This window comes from Oncorhynchus mykiss, chromosome 22 (genome assembly GCF_057628025.1).
Source record: "Oncorhynchus mykiss isolate SJ-2025 chromosome 22, ASM5762802v1, whole genome shotgun sequence".
Classification (NCBI taxonomy): Eukaryota; Metazoa; Chordata; class Actinopteri; order Salmoniformes; family Salmonidae; genus Oncorhynchus; species Oncorhynchus mykiss.
Window position 1 is genome coordinate 20861165 of NC_143043.1, and position 15948 is coordinate 20877112.

The following is a 15948-nucleotide window of genomic DNA, read 5'->3' on the forward strand; positions in this document are numbered from 1 at the left end:
GACAATAAAAGGCCACCAAAATGTGCAGTTTTGTCCCAACACAATGCCACAGTTGTCTCAAGTTTTGAGGGAGTGTGCAATTGTCATTCTGACTGCAGGAATATCCACCAGAGCTATTGTCAGAGAATTTAATGTTAATTTCTCTACCATAAGCCACCTCCAATGTAATTTTAGAGAATTTTGCAGCATATCCAACTCACCACAGACCACATGTAACCACACCAGCCCAGGACCTCCACATCTGGCTTCTTCACCTGCAGGATCGTTTGAGACCAGCCACCCAGACAACTGATGAAACTGAGGAGGATTTCTGTCTGTAATAAGAGCCCTTTTGTGGGGAAAAACTGATTCTGATTGGCTTGGCCTGGCTCCCCAGTGGGTGGGCTTACGCCCTCCCAGGCCCATCCATGGTTGTGCCCCTGCCCAGTCATGTGAAATCCATAGATTCGGGCCTGATTAATTTATTTAAATTGACCGATTTCCTTATATGAACTGTAACTCAGTGAAATTGTTGCACTTTGCATGTATACAGTATTTTTGGTCAGAATACTTTGTCTATAGGACAAAAATGTTATTTTAAGTTTGTTTGGGAAGAAACAGTGAAAAATGCTAAATGATATGTATCGAAGATGTAAGGGCCTCATACATATTACCCTCAGGCATGCTGTGAAACCACCTAACTATAGTGCAACTGGGAGCAAATTGTATGTAATTATTTTGCACTCCATTTTACATAGATTGTTGGACTTTCTCCTCCCACAGGGAACAGTTCGTCTGAAGAATTCAAACTCGAGGTTTGCGTTCCAAACGGCAAATGTAAATTTTTAAAATACCTGACAGCCAAGCTCCTTAGAGCTCAAGAACAAAGCAAGAACAAAATAAGTGAATTAACAATAGATCATATAGGAGGCATTTCATTTACCAATCTAAACTTTAATATTTGTACTTACCATAACATTTATAAAATGTGTTCCAACAGAAGAAACAGTCACAATAGCAGACTTCTGTACAAAATGTATTCAGCGTTTTCCTGTGAATCTTATAGAATTTCCATTGATGCCATACTGTTTAATAGAATTGCTCTGATCCATTCTTGAACCCTCAACAGTGTAACGATGCATGCTTCATTGCCATCTCACTCTATGACCGATTTCTGTCATATGTGGAACATTCAGATCATGATGAGACCAAGTCGCAAAACACAAACTTATTACTGAAAACTTAATTTTGATTGTGTGAATATACAATATGCAAACAGTATTTGCGAAACAGAACATTGTGGAACTGAACAAGCAGAGTAGAGAAATGAAGTGAAAGAACAAGCAGAGTGGCAAATTTAGAAATTGTAAAATGTTCAGATTGTTGTCAAGGGGGGAATCAGGCAAGGTCAGCTCTACAGCAACCATTTAGTTCCACAGTAATATTCACAGGTGTTGTTGTAATTTGCCCATACTAGTTGTAATATTACATACCAATTTTTTTCTGAATTCCATGGACACATTCTCAGACAGGCCGTACATGTATGCTATACACATAACAAATACATTTCGCTGTAGAGACAGACTGGTTAGGCTTTTCTGGATCTATAAATACTTGACCGCCTATAGATAACTGTAACAAGTGACATCAAGATTGCGTTTTGACCCCACATTCACCCTTGTACAGCATCTCATCTGTGTGTGTGGCCTGTCTTTAGTGGGGAGGATAGTGTTAGTGATGACCGAGGAGAAAGTTTGTATGCAGAGCCAGTACAGGATGCCATCAGAGACTGTGATTGGGAACCTTTGAAAATGTCATAGTGACACATGATTATGAATACTTAAAAGCCATGTTTAAAACCCATGATTACTTGACATGGGCAACAGTGGATTCTCTACGCTGATGAATGTGTAATTTCATTGTGGACTTGTCTAACAAAGCACAGCTCAGAGCACTCGACTACAGTATGGTTACCAATATTAAGATCACAAACCAAATGATTAAGAAATAGTTGATAACATCTTGACATCTATTTATGTGATCATATACGCTGTAATGCGAGGTAAAAATAAATAACCCAGCAAAATCCAACAAAATGGTGGAGGTCTTAAACCCACAGTGGATTGTCAGATAGTACTCAAAAGTCTTTGATAGGTCTTTCACGGAGACTGTTTCATTTAGGAGAGTTGACAGCAGTTTAGTCCTAGATCAGCTTTTTCTTTATCAAATTCATTATTTAAGCCAAGAGAGTGTGCAGGAGACATAAAACAATTATTTTGGAAGTCAGTTTACTTCCAACAGGGATTTTGATGCTCGATGCGCTTTTAACGGACCTCTGGGACTATCACAGTGCAGGTGCATTTATACGGAGACTTGATTACACACAGGTGGATTGTATTTATCATAATTAGTCATTTAGGTCAACATTGGATCATTCAGAGATCCTCACTGAACTTCTGGAGAGAGTTTGCTGCACTGAAAGTAAAGGGGCTGAATAATTTTGCACGCCCAATTTTTCAGTTTTTGATTTGTTAAAAAAGTTTGAAATATCCAATAAATGTCGTTCCACTTCATGATTGTGTCCCACTTGTTGTTGATTCTTCACAAAAAAAAAACAGTTTTATATCTTTATGTTTGAATCCTGAAATGTGGCAGAAGGTCGCAAAGTTCAAGGGGGCCGAATACTTTCGCAGGCACCGTATAACCTTAAGCAACCTTAATTAGGACTTTGTCATTGAAATGACCACAACATTTGCAGAATGCCCAAATGATTCATCCATGTCACGCTTGTTGTTATTCCTTACCTTTGAGTACTGTCCTAATTTGGACACCGTAATTGCTGTAAGAACTTCACCTTTACCCAAGTCAGTAAATCTGAAAAATATATTCATGGCCTGGAGCAATGCAATTCCAATCATCACCTTTCCGACTGGTTTCACTAATAAGCAAGAAGAAGCTACAATCATATTATTTAAAAAATAATATTCTCTAAAATATATCAATAAATTACCAACATTTGTATTAGTTATATATTAAATGAATCATTATCCATTTAAAACAGTGCTTTCTCTTTGTACTCAGGTTGGAACCATGTACAGTACATATATAATACTACTCTCTAACACACCTTTACTATAAACGAGACACAGTGTGTGTATATAGTACGGGCCCTATCATCAAAGTAAGTGTAGTAGGGGTTTAACTCGCTAAAAGATCAGTGTAATATCTTCTCTGATTTTGTTTGCTGATATCTCTATATAATGGTTAGATTGAATATGACCACTTGTCTTATCGAGTCTCATCTTGTATACAATATAAAGTGGAAATTATAATATCTCAGTAAATAATTACATCATTTACAATGATATGATTCAAAATAGTAAGTGAGAACTTATTGACAAATAGTTTGGCGGAAACAAGATTAAGAGTGGTACATACATCAAGATATTGGAGGTGAGTATATCAAGATCGCTCAAGATGACATGCAGTCCTTGTCTTGTTCCCATGTGGTGACCATGTACCAAAATAACCAGAATAGGGATCGAAGGTGGGCGTCTCCAGCCGGACAGTACTGTGGGGTCCAATCTGTGCTTACATACAAGTGGTCTATTAGCAGCACAGGTTTGGTGTTCGACTTTGGCTGTAGCTTTTTCCACTGGTGACAGCAAGAAAGGTATAGAACTGAGGTCCCAGGGTCTGAGAGGACATATTTTATTGTCATTTTATTGTCATCAGGGTGGAAAGATGGCCACTGGGTCTAGCAGGCAAAGTCCTCAAACATTCCATGTGGCTGTCCTTGGTGGTGGGGGAGATGGTGATTTGGTAGAATCGTATTGGCGTAGGCTCCTTCTGGGTGACTTCTGGTCATGTCACTGGACTCCTGGTTGCCACAAAGACCACAATGTGATAAGATATACTAAATGGGTGAGTTTCCCAGACACAGATTAAGATTTGTCTTGGACGAAGAAGCACGTTCAATGGAGATTCTCCATTGAGCAAGCTTTTTAGTCTTGGGCTAGGTTTAATCTTTGTCTGGAAAACCAACCCTAAATTATGTACAGTGTGTTGGCTCAATAAACCAAACGATATTGCTTTTGAATAAACCAAAATGATAATACCTTTGATGTAATGGTAGATATTTCATGTAGATAATTTTTTTACGTCTATGGAAAATTGATGATTTTGGATGATTTTATATGGACTCAAGGAGTAAATTTGTTCCTCATGAGAGAGGGACCTGGGAATTGAAGTTGCCTCTGGGGGGATGTAATCCTGTACAATGGGATAAAACAATATTTTTAACAAGAGATTAAACTGATCTCCCTGAAAGATGTGCAGTGATATACAGTAGCTTGTAGTGATATAAAGATTGAGAGTGATAATGGTTATAAATATATCGATTTACAACCATTGTGCCAAATGTGTTGTACATCAGTTACACAAATCGAGTGGTATGGGGCCAGAGAGAACTGAACAACCCCATTTCAGGAGGCTCATTCCCCTTTGGGCTCTCCCTGCATGCACAGAGATGCGTAGGCCTACAAACTGCCTGATGCAACATGCCTGCCCTCCACAAGCAAACCACTCACCTTATTGGCTTTCATATCTTGCAGATCCACAGTGGCAACAGTGGCCGTTTGTTGTTTCTTCTCATCCTTCTGTGGCCTCAGCAGACGCTGCAGCCTGTGCTTTATCACCTGGGTGGAGGCAGGATGGAGGGAGGGATGGAAGAGTGCAAGCAGAGTCAGGAGTTCACTCCATCAGCACATCTGGCATGTCCCAGAGCTCAGCGAGCGATTTTCCATATCATTAGCCTCATATGACACAAGTGAAATCCTTCACACTCATAACTGACACATTAGCAGTAATAGTAGCGCTAGTCCGCGCGTAACAGTTTAAAATGTCAAAGTGCCACTAACACTGATTGAGGCAGACATTTTAGAACAAAGTCCTTGGTGTTTATAGAGCAAGACCAGCTGAAATGTGTGTAGGGTTGTAAAATTACTTTCCCAAAATATGCAGTTATTCCAGGAATCCCAGTTGGAATCAGGTGGGAATAGGCAGAAAATGCAGAATTCTCCAACCAGAATTTCTGGAAAACGTGGGAATTTTGCAACCCCAAATTTGTGTCACCTCTTGTGAGCTTCATGCATATACACATATTATAAGGCTAGACAATGTACCTCGTAAACATAATCCAATATTTCTAAAATGGACAAAATACTGGCTCCAATGAACAAGCCCATCTGGCCTCCAATGTCACCTGAAAAGGAAGAAATGTAATATTAAGAAGGATTTTAGGTGATGCCAATAATTACTCATTCACTCATATTTGAAAACCATTGTCTGAAAATTCAATTTATTACTAGAGCCAAAGAACCAGTGCCAGGCAGTTTCCATATTCAGACTTATCTTAAACCACATGAAACCCCAATTATTATTATCTTTGAATAAAGCAAGAGCGAGAGAGAAAGGGGTCATAGTAGAAAAGAAAAACTCACCTAGTAAACCTGCAACATCGTACGCTTTCTTTTGTTCAATTGTTTCATAGTTAAGAGCCTCAAAGAAGATATCCAACACCAGAAAGTTGTCTCTAGAGATGGAGAAAATGAGAACAATATTAAATGATAACTGCATATGTTTAGTCTACGTTGTTATAACCAATAGTAAAGTGTCATTATGGAACATACAAAATTGCACTTTCCTTTTTACCTCAACCACAGCACTATAATATTACCAGGATAATATATACAAAATATATACTGTACCATGTCATTTTTGTGGTTGTTATAAATTGTCATGATGGCACTTTCAATTCAAATTCAAATGAATCAAGTTAATAATTCACAGATTATGGGAACTTTAAGATTTTAACAGCACTGGCAGGGAACATGAGAAGCATGGGCTGAGTCTCTAATGGAACCCTAATGCCCTTCTTCTGACCAGGGCCCATAGGGTTCAAGTCAAAAGTAGTGCACTATATTATATAGTATCTATGAATAGGTTGCCATTTGAGACACACATGATGTGTAGCCAACCCCTGAGGGTGTCTCAATTTTCTAGCACGGATCTTTTCCAGGTCACAGTAATGTAAGTAATCACGTCAGTTCTACCTGATATACTCCTCAGACTTGTCGTACTTCCTGGACAGGTAGCGAGCGGAGCCCTTGCTGGGGATCTTGACCATGGAGAGTTCCTTGCCGTAGCGGGTCAGGTTACATGGTGTCTCACAGGGACAGCTGTCCCCAGTGCTCTTCTGGAGAAGGGCTGGGAACACAGAGCAAAGTGTTTTAGCCTGGGTCTGGGACACAGCTTGGAACACAGAGCAGAATGTAATAGACTGGATCTGGGACATAGCCTAGAACATAATCTTGGTTAAACCAGAACTAAAGTCCTTTGTAATTGGTGAGATGCTCGATTAAGTTCTGGCTGCATACATGTTAAAGGAAGAGAGAGAACGAGAATCGGAACTGGAATGAAGAGCTCCACCCTCTGTCTATGCATGTTACGGGGAAGTCTATGGACCAAATGTCCCCTCCACTTCCCGAAATTCAAAAGATGCTAACACCTACAAAATCTGGATTTTCCAAAGCACCGGAACTAATGCTGCTCGTTATCTTACGCATCCCGTTGTATCATGACAGATCTACGGTACCATTTATGTTTACGTAGCCTGTCCACGAGAGAACACCTAGAATACAAAGCAGACAGTTGGGGGCTCTTCTCCTGGGCACTAGTCTCCAAATGGGATGCAAGCGCATTTCAGTTAGCAAGTTAAAAGGGAAATTCCACCACTTTTTAACCTCATATTCATTATCTCCAGCACCCTACCTTGATCAATGTTTATTTACTACATGCTTAGCATGCATACTGAGATCATGGCTAGTCTCGATATTTATTTTGGCCACACGCCCATACACACACACACTTTAACACAAACATGCATAAACAATTGCTCATTCATGGCACTAAAAGAAAGAAAATGATATTCTGCATCAACATAGACAACAATACATGCCTTACTCAACTCATCCCTCATTTCAGGACAAAATTCAATTCAGTTAGAAAAAAACTGTTATCCAAATTTGGTGAGTTGTGTGTTTTATAGCTCTTATAATGAGGTTATTTGTATGCAGGGGCAACACAGAATCTATTCTTAGACTGAGGCACACAAAAAGTCACCTACTGTATATAATATAAATATATAAATCATGTTTTAATTTATTACCTTGAATTTATTCGGATTGAGTCGAGAATACAGCTAGATATAAATATGAGCCATTCTTGTAAGATCTATATCTAGATTTAGCGCACCCATCCATGAAAAGGGCTTGAAATCCTTTTGAAGAGGAAGATAATTACATTTCTGGCTTATTAGGCTCGAAGATCATAATTGTCCTGATACATCTCATCACATAATAAAGCGTCTCTTTTATGACCGCTGTAATGTCGTGGAGACAAGGCACCTCTGCACAGAGATCACCCAGAGCCTGCCAGTGGGGAGTCAGCCACAGCACATGGAGTTGGTTCAGTGAAGGAATATCAAATGTATGGTGAAAGCTCAGAGAATGAAGGTAAGTAAGCAGTTAGGTAGCTTCGTTGTCACTCACAATTTTGCGCATTTTCGACTCCAACAATTGTCATGTCAACATGGAGGCAATGTCATTTTTGCCATTTTTGCCTAGGCAATCCCTACCAGAACATTGAAACACAATTTCTCCTTATAATTGAAAATAATGATTCTGCATTTCACTCAGGGATGATGATTTATGACAATAAAAAAGAAAAACATGTCTTACCAAGCGCCTTGTCGACACACTTGATGTTACTGGGAGTGCAGATATCAGCAGTTCCTGGAGTACAAAACATGAAATAAGTTTTATTAAGAAAAAAACAAAAATGGCCACCATCCATATTGCTACCAACATGAAAAACTCTCACTGAGAACAGAACACTAGCTTATCATTCATCTACAAACGCAAGTAGATGTGGGAAGATGAGTTCCATTCACACTTTTTCGGCCACGTTGGGCATCCTCCTTTGTTTGCATTGAGAAATGGAGCACCGGGGCCCAACCCCAAAGGCATATTTAGAAAGTCTTTAAAAAACAATCACTGATTCACCTCATCACAGTGACAAGCACAGCACAGGGGCCACTAATGATAGGAATTCATCAGGAGCACAATTCATCGTGGGAAATATGTGTGGCGAGCAGACAACAAAATGTTCTTTGAGTTAATGTTTTAGGAACAGTAGCCTTTTCAATTTGCATTAGGGAAGATTGATTTGGGGACATTAACGCCGGGGCACTGAGGAGCAGAGGCATCCTTATGATCAGAGTAGCATGACTGCACAGGAAATCTTTCACCCTACTCTCAATGGAGAGAGGTCAGGTGTCTCTCTACAGGGGATGTTACATCAAGGCCCTTCATTCAGGAATGAAAATAAGCAGATTTGTATACCAAATAAGACTCCTGCCATGACTACACATACAGTTGAAGTCGGAAGTTTAAATATACCTTAGCCAAATACATTTTAACTCAGTTTTTCACAAATGTTGACATTTAATCCTAGTAAAAATTCCCTGTTTTAGGTCAGTTAGGATCACCACTTTATTTTAAGAATGTGAAATGTCAGAATTATAGTAGAAAATTATTTATTTCAGCTTTTAGTTCTTTCATCACATTCCCAGTGGGTCAGAATTTTACATACACTTAATTAGTATTTGGTAGCATTGCCTTTAAATTGTTTAACTTGGGTCAAACGTTTCGGGGAGCCTTCCACAATAAATTAGGTGAATTTTGGCCCATTCCGCCTGACAGAGCTGGTGTAACTGAGTCAGGTTTGTAGGCCTCCTTGCTCGCACACGCTTTTTCAGTTCTGCCCACAGATTTTCTGTAGGATTGAGGTCAGGGCTTTGTGATGGTCACTCCAATACCTTGACTTTGTTGTCCTTTAGCCATTTTGCCACAACTTTGGAAGTATGCTTGGGTAATTGTCCATTTGGAAGACCCATTTGCGACCAAGCTTTAACTACCTGACCTGATGTCTTGAGATGTTGCTTCAATATATCCACATAATTTTACTTCATCATGATGCCATCTATTTTGTGAAGTGCACCAGACCCTCCTGCAGCAAAGCACCCCCACAACATGATGCTGCCACTCCCATGCTTCACGGTTGGGATGGTGTTCTTCGGCTTGCAAGCCTCCCCCTTTGTCCTCCAAACAAAACGATGGCCATTATGGCCAAACAGTTCTATTTTTGTTTCATCAGACCAGAGGACATTTCTCCAAAAATGACGATCTTTGTCCCTATGTGCAGTTGCAAACCGCAGTCTGGCTTTTTTATGGCGGTTTTAGAGTAGCGGCTTCTTCCTTGCTGAGCGGCCTTTCAGGTTACGCCGACATAGGGTTCGTTTTACTGTGGCTATAGATACTTTTGTACCTGTTTCCTCCAGCATCTTCACAAGGTACTTTGCTGTTGTTCTGGGATTGATTTGCACTGTTTGCACCAAAGTACGTTCATCTCTAGGAGACAGAACTCCTTCCTGAGCGGTATGACAGCTGCCTGGTCCTATGGTGTTTATACTTGGGTACTATTGTTTGTACAGATGAACGTGGTACCGTCAGGCGTTTGGGAATTGCTGCCAAGTATGAACCAGACATGTGGAGGTCTACAATTTATTTTCTGATGTCTTGGCTGATGTCTTTTGATTTTCCCATGATGTCAAGCAAAGAGGCGCTGAGTTTGAAGGTAGGCCTTGAAATACATCCACAGGTACACCTCCAACTGACTCAAATGATCAATTAGCCTATCAGAAGCTTCTAAAGCCATGACATAATTTTCTGGAATTCTCCAAGCTGTTTAAAGGCACAGTCAACTTAGTGTATGTAAACTTCTGACCCAGTGGAATTGTGATACAGTGAGTTATAAGTTAAATAATCTTTCTTTAAACAATTGTTGGAAAAATTACTTGTGCCATGCACAAAGTAGATGTCCTAACCGACTTGCCAAAACGACAGTTTTTTAACAAGAAATTTGTGGAGTGGTTGAAAAACGACTTTTAATGACTTCAACCTAAGTGTATGTAAACTTCTGACTTCAACTGCATATTGACAGTGTATGTGCGGTACATTAAATGGGTAACAGGGAATCATATATAATACCAGGGGATTAGTGAGTAGTGAGTGAGGGCTACAGTAAGCCTTCTTACCAGGCATGTGTACCATCCTGCAGTTGCATTCCCGGAGAACCTCCCTGGTCTCGCAGCGCAGGCGGCAGGCACTGATGCTGTAGGTGTCGTATCCCGGGATCATCTGGTCGCTGGTGGAGCGGCAGTTCCCCCAGGGCTGGGGCAGGTAGGTCAGCTAAGCACAGAGTGATTGATTAGAGCCATGTCTGAGCCACACTGCTCGGGGGTGAGGATAAGTGAGTACTGAGAGAGTGGTAATCTGTATGAAAGCGGTGCCGGGGCCTACCCTTTGTTCCTGACATGAAACAAAGGTCTGGAATCCCGGGGAGACTCCGAAGCCCAGCTGGTGGATGTAGGGAGGCTCATCCTGGCTGTGGATCTGCACGCGGATCCCTGCCTCTAACGACGTCTCATCTTCCGGGATAAAAGAGGCACGTGTAGGCAGTACAAAAACACACGTACAGAGCGGATTCATTCAGCCTTTTATCCATCAATCCTAGGGGAAGGCTAATTGTGACAAGGCCGATCTCAGTAATTTGAGAAAAACAAGACACTGACAATGATCACATCTACAGTGAGGGAAGAAAGTATTTGATCCCCTTCTGATTTTGTACGTTTGCCCACTGACAAAGAAATTATCCGTCTATAATTTTAATAATAGGTTTATTTGAACAGTGAGAGACAGAATAACAACAACAAAAATCCAGAAAAACGCATGTCAAAAATGTTATAAATTGATTTGCATTTTAATGATGGAAATAAGTATTTGACCCCTCTGCAAAACATGACTTGGTACTTGGTGACAAAACCCTTGTTGGCAATCACAGACGTTTCTTGTAGATTGCCACCAGGTTTGCACACATCTCAGGAGGGATTTTGTCCCACTCCTCCACAGATTTTCTATGGGATTAAGGTATGGAGACTGGCTAGTCCACTCCAGGACCTTAATTTGCTTCTTCTTGAGCCACTCCTTTGTTGCCTTGGCCGTGTGTTTTGGGTCATTGTCATGCTGGAATAACCATCCACGACCCATTTTCAATGCCCTGGCTGAGGGAAGGAGGTTCTCACCCAAGATTTGATGGTACATGGCCCCGTCCATCATCCCTTTGATGCAGTGAAGTTGTCCTGTCCCCTTAGCAGAAAAACACCCCCAAAGCATAATGTTTCCACTTCCATGTTTGACGGTGGGGGTGGTGTCCTTGGGGTCATAGGCAGCATTCCTCCTCCTCCAAACATGGCGAGTTGAGTTGATGCCAAAGAGCTCCATTTTGGTCTCATCTGACCGCAACACTTTCACACAGTTGTCCTCTGAATCATTCAGATGTACATTGGCAAACTTCAGACGGGCATGTATATGTGCTTTCTTGAGCAGGGGGACCTTGCGGGCGCTGCAGGATTTCAGTCCTTCACGGCGTGTTACGGCAGTGAGTTACCAATTGTTTTCTTGGTGACTATGGTCCCAGCTGCTTTGAGATCATTGACAAGATCCTCCCGTGTAGTTCTGGGCTGATTCCTCACCATTCTCATGATCATTGCAACTCCACGATGTGAGATCTTGCATGGAGCCCCAGGCCAAGGAAGATTGACAGTTCTTTTGTGTTTCTTCCATTTGCGAATAATCGCACCAACTGTTGTCACCGTCTCACCAAGCTGCTTGGCAATGGTCTTGTAGCCCATCTCAGCCTGGTGTGGGTCTACAATCTTGTCCCTGACATCCTTGTAAAGCTCTTTGGTCTTGGCCATGGTGGAGAGTTTGGAATTCTGGATTTTTTATGTTGATATTCGGTCTCTCACTGTTCAAATAAACCTACCATTAAAATTATACACTGATAATTTCTTTGTCAGTGGGCAAACGTACAAAATCAGCAGAGGATCAAATACTTTTTTCCCTCACTGTACATATACTGAACAAAAATATAAACACAACATGTAAAGTGTTGGTCCCACGTTTCATCAGTTGAAATAAAATAACCCGGAAATGTTGTATATGCACAAAAAGTTTATTTCTCTAAAATGTTGTGCACACATTTGTTTACATCCATGTTAGTGATTATTTCTCCTTTGCCAAGATAATCCAGCCACCTGACAGGAGTGGCATATCAAGAAGCTGCACCTGCTCATTACACAGGTGCACCTTGTGCTGGGGGCAATAAAATGCCACTCTAAAATGTGCAGTTTTGTCACACAACAATGCCACAGATGTCTCAAGTTTTGATGGAGTTTGCAATTGGCATGTTGACTGCAGAAATGTCCACCAGAGCTGTTTCCAGATAATTTAACGTTAATTTCTCTACCATAAGCTGCCTCGAACATCATTTTAGAGAATTTAGCAGTACGTCCGACCGGCCTCACAACTGCAGACCGGTTTCTTCACCTGCGGGATTGTCTGAGACCAGCCACCTGGACAGCTGATGAAACTGAGGAGTATTTCTGTCTGTAATAAAGCCTTTTTGTTGGGAAAAAAATATTCCAATTGCCTGGGCCTGGCTCCCCAGTGGGTGGACCTGGCTCCCAAGTGGGCCAGGCCCACCCATGGCTGCGCCCCTGCCCAGTCATGTGAAATCCATAGATTAGGGCCTAATGAATTGATCTCAATTGACTGATTTCCTTAAATGAACTGTAACGCAGTAAAATCGTCGAAATTGTTGCATGTTGCGTTTATATTTTTGTTCAGTGTATATGACTTACAGCACTGTCAACAGATTTATTCCTTACAATAATAATTTTAACGAAAGCATTCAGGATAGTGGCGACATTGCAGAAATGCATCACTAGTGTCCTATACAAACATAATTCAGAGATGGGGTAGAATACTGTTGATTTATGACAACAGAAACAGATCCCGTAACAACATGTAAGGTTTATGACTTACTTGTCTCTTTCCAGATGGGGAGATACTCGTCCTGTTGGATATCCAACATAATCTCCAGCCCATTTCCCATTCCACCTTGCTTGGTTTTCCTGGACGTCGACTTGTTCCCATTGAAAGTGTAGCATTTTCCATATCTTGTATAGACCTATGGGAGAATATATTAATATCAGAAATGTCATAATAAACATGACAATATCCATCTCTGCTGTAACAGACTCATACAGTACTTGTATGGTGTAGCAATGAAGTTGGAGGTATGGACCGGAAAATGAAGATGGTCGATGTGGTCTACATTTTCTGTCTGTAATGGCTACCCAGAATTTTTCAATGCATTTTAATAACTCTACCTACATGTACATATTACCTCAATTACTTCGACTAACCGGTGCCCCGCACATTGACTCTGTACCGGTGCCCCCTGAATATAGTCCCACTATTGTTATTTTACTGCTGCTCTTTAATTAATTGTACTCTTTTATTTCTTATTTTTATACATATTTTTTTAAACTGCACTGTTGGTTAGGGGCTTGTAAGTAAGCATTTCACTGTAAGGTCTACACTTATTGTATTCGGCGCATGTGATTAATAAAATCTGATTTGATTTAAATAAACCTAGGAGATGTGTGTTGAAGGGAGAGTGTTTATACCACCAGTCTTGATCTTTATTATACCATAGAAACATACCGAATATAACTTATTAAAAATGTATACCTATATACTTTACATACTTACAGACTATGATAAAAATGTAGTTTGCTCTTCAAATTTACAGAGCAAACACCCACTAACGATCCATTAAGGATTCCACAAACTGATCACACAAAGTTAAGTGTTCCCTTTCTTATCTACGTTGATAAGAGAAGATAAAAGACAGAAGCATTTAAAATTGAGGTAGAATATCTGTTGAAAGCTTGACAGCAGCCTTTTAGGGAAACATAGAATTCCTTTGTTTATGGGCCTCATCTCGCTACAGTATAAGCCAAAGTGACACAATTATATTATTTTGACTTGACACCGTGAACCTTGTGGAGCATTAGAATGAAAGATGAGGAAATCACATGACAAACCAAATCAGCAGATGAGACAGTGGGATTGACAGTAAAATAACAATGATGCCAAATCCAGGATGTTTCTGTAACAAGTCTGTTTTAACTTCAATATCAGCACACGTAGGGTTTCACAATTCCAGTCATTTTCTCAAAATGCCAAGGTTTTTCAGAAATTCTGGTTGGAAGATTCCCGGAACAGGAAGGAATAAGCAGGAAATCCAGAATATCCTCCAACAAGGGATTTCTGGAAAAACCTGGGAATTCCAGAATTTTGCAACCATAAGCACAAACTTTACAATGAGTGGTGTGATGACTAAATTAGGGTTGAACATCAGACAACACACAAGTACTCATTTACAGACCACAGCGTGTGCTCTGATCTCAGTTAGTTACACACAAACCAAACCTTTACACTGTCATATGGCTCTGCAGCTGGCTGTTGTACACCATACACAACAGTCATTAAGAGTGGTTTTGGTGTTGTTTGAATCCCATATTTCCCCTTTAAGCCACTGTTTACCAAACTGGGATGTTTACTAAAACACAGGCATGTACAGTACAGTACACACCCTGTATATGATTATGCTGTCCCCTAAATCAGGTAGGCCCATTCCCCTATATAATGTGGGAGTGACCTGCAGTTAAATGCTTCTGGGGCAAAGTTTCAAAATTCATTTTGAATTGCATGAATTCAAACATTAATTGCTTAGCTCTTTGAATCGCTCAATCAATCAGGCAACAGCACTGGCAGGCAACTGGATAGGGACATGTTGGCTGGTTTGGGAGGGGATGTTGGAGGTGGAGGCCCACTTTTTTTTGTTTTCTTTTCCTGTTTATACTGAATTCATCATCACTTAAAGTATTTCTTACTGTCTTTTTCAAATGATTTTGAGTGGAAGCCTACAGGTACATGTTTTATAAACTTAGAACTTGAAAAGGATAATGTACCTGTAATTCCGACAAAAAAATAACAAGAAATAATAATAATCGTCCCCCCAAAAAATCTACTCAGTGATCCTTCAAGAAATGGGTACATATAGAATATGTAGCCTAGTATGTAGGAATACAAATAAGTCATCCAATTATTTAAAGCCCTACTGTGTAGTTGTGGCTAAGCCAATGGTGTACGAAGAGGACAATAGTGTGCAACCCGCCCTCTTTGACTGACGTGCTATTTGTGTGCGTTGGTTTAATCTGTGGAAGGCGGGCACAGAGCAGCAGAGGAGGTAAGCTGCACCCCATCATTGATTTAGCCTGCTTTATTGACATACTTAAGCCTCCACCGCTGCACTCGATTTACAGAGGGAGAGGAATTAAAGAAAGAAAAAACACACTTACAGAGATAGTCCTGAGTTCTGCTCTAAAACGTGTGATATCGCTGGGGTATTGGCAAATTATGTCCACAGAGAGCAGGGGAAGTTTTTCCATCGTCTCAGCCTGGAAATGTTTGTTGACAGAGCCTCCACTGATTCATTTCTCAGCTTTAGCCTCTCTCTCGTCTCTCCAATAGCCTGTGTGATTGATGGAGCGTTTCCCCCTTGTTACATCTTGCACCAAATTTAGCAAAGGTAACAGGGCTGACTATCAATTCCAAGGAGGATCATGGTATCGTCTCTGAAAAACCAAACATCCTGTACCATAGTCACACCAACTGTTTATTCTAAAATAATCCCTCACATGTATCTACAACAATATACACCTTTACAATAAATCGTGTTGTGGACCAGTGGTCAACTTTTAATGAATGTAATAGATAGCTACATTCACAACAAAGGTTAGAAACAAAAATGATTTAAAACAATGTATCCGCCAACACTGGTACGAACAGCTGGATAGTTACATGCTATACACAT

At 40.5% G+C, this 15948-nt stretch overlaps 1 protein-coding gene across 3 annotated transcripts in view; it reads right to left on the reverse strand.

The window, feature by feature from the left end:
- Positions 1-917: 917 nt before the first annotated feature.
- LOC110501539 (acid-sensing ion channel 4-A) overlaps positions 918-15948 on the reverse strand; it is a 156077-nt gene continuing 141046 nt past the window's right edge. Inside the window, exons 2-11 of one of the 3 annotated variants that reach the window (XM_021579184.3) lie at positions 13047-13191; positions 10461-10588; positions 10196-10349; positions 7779-7832; positions 6093-6246; positions 5481-5572; positions 5163-5242; positions 4569-4676; positions 4098-4251; positions 918-3859 (exon numbers count right to left, since the gene is read on the reverse strand). In XM_021579184.3, the coding sequence (XP_021434859.1) occupies positions 4120-4251; positions 4569-4676; positions 5163-5242; positions 5481-5572; positions 6093-6246; positions 7779-7832; positions 10196-10349; positions 10461-10588; positions 13047-13191 (1047 nt within the window). In that variant the 3' untranslated portion in view covers positions 918-3859; positions 4098-4119. Of the gene's footprint in view, positions 3860-4030; positions 4252-4568; positions 4677-5162; positions 5243-5480; positions 5573-6092; positions 6247-7778; positions 7833-10195; positions 10350-10460; positions 10589-13046; positions 13192-15948 lie in introns of those variants that run through there. The other 2 variants (XM_021579186.3, XM_021579185.3) reach the window with 2 other exon arrangements.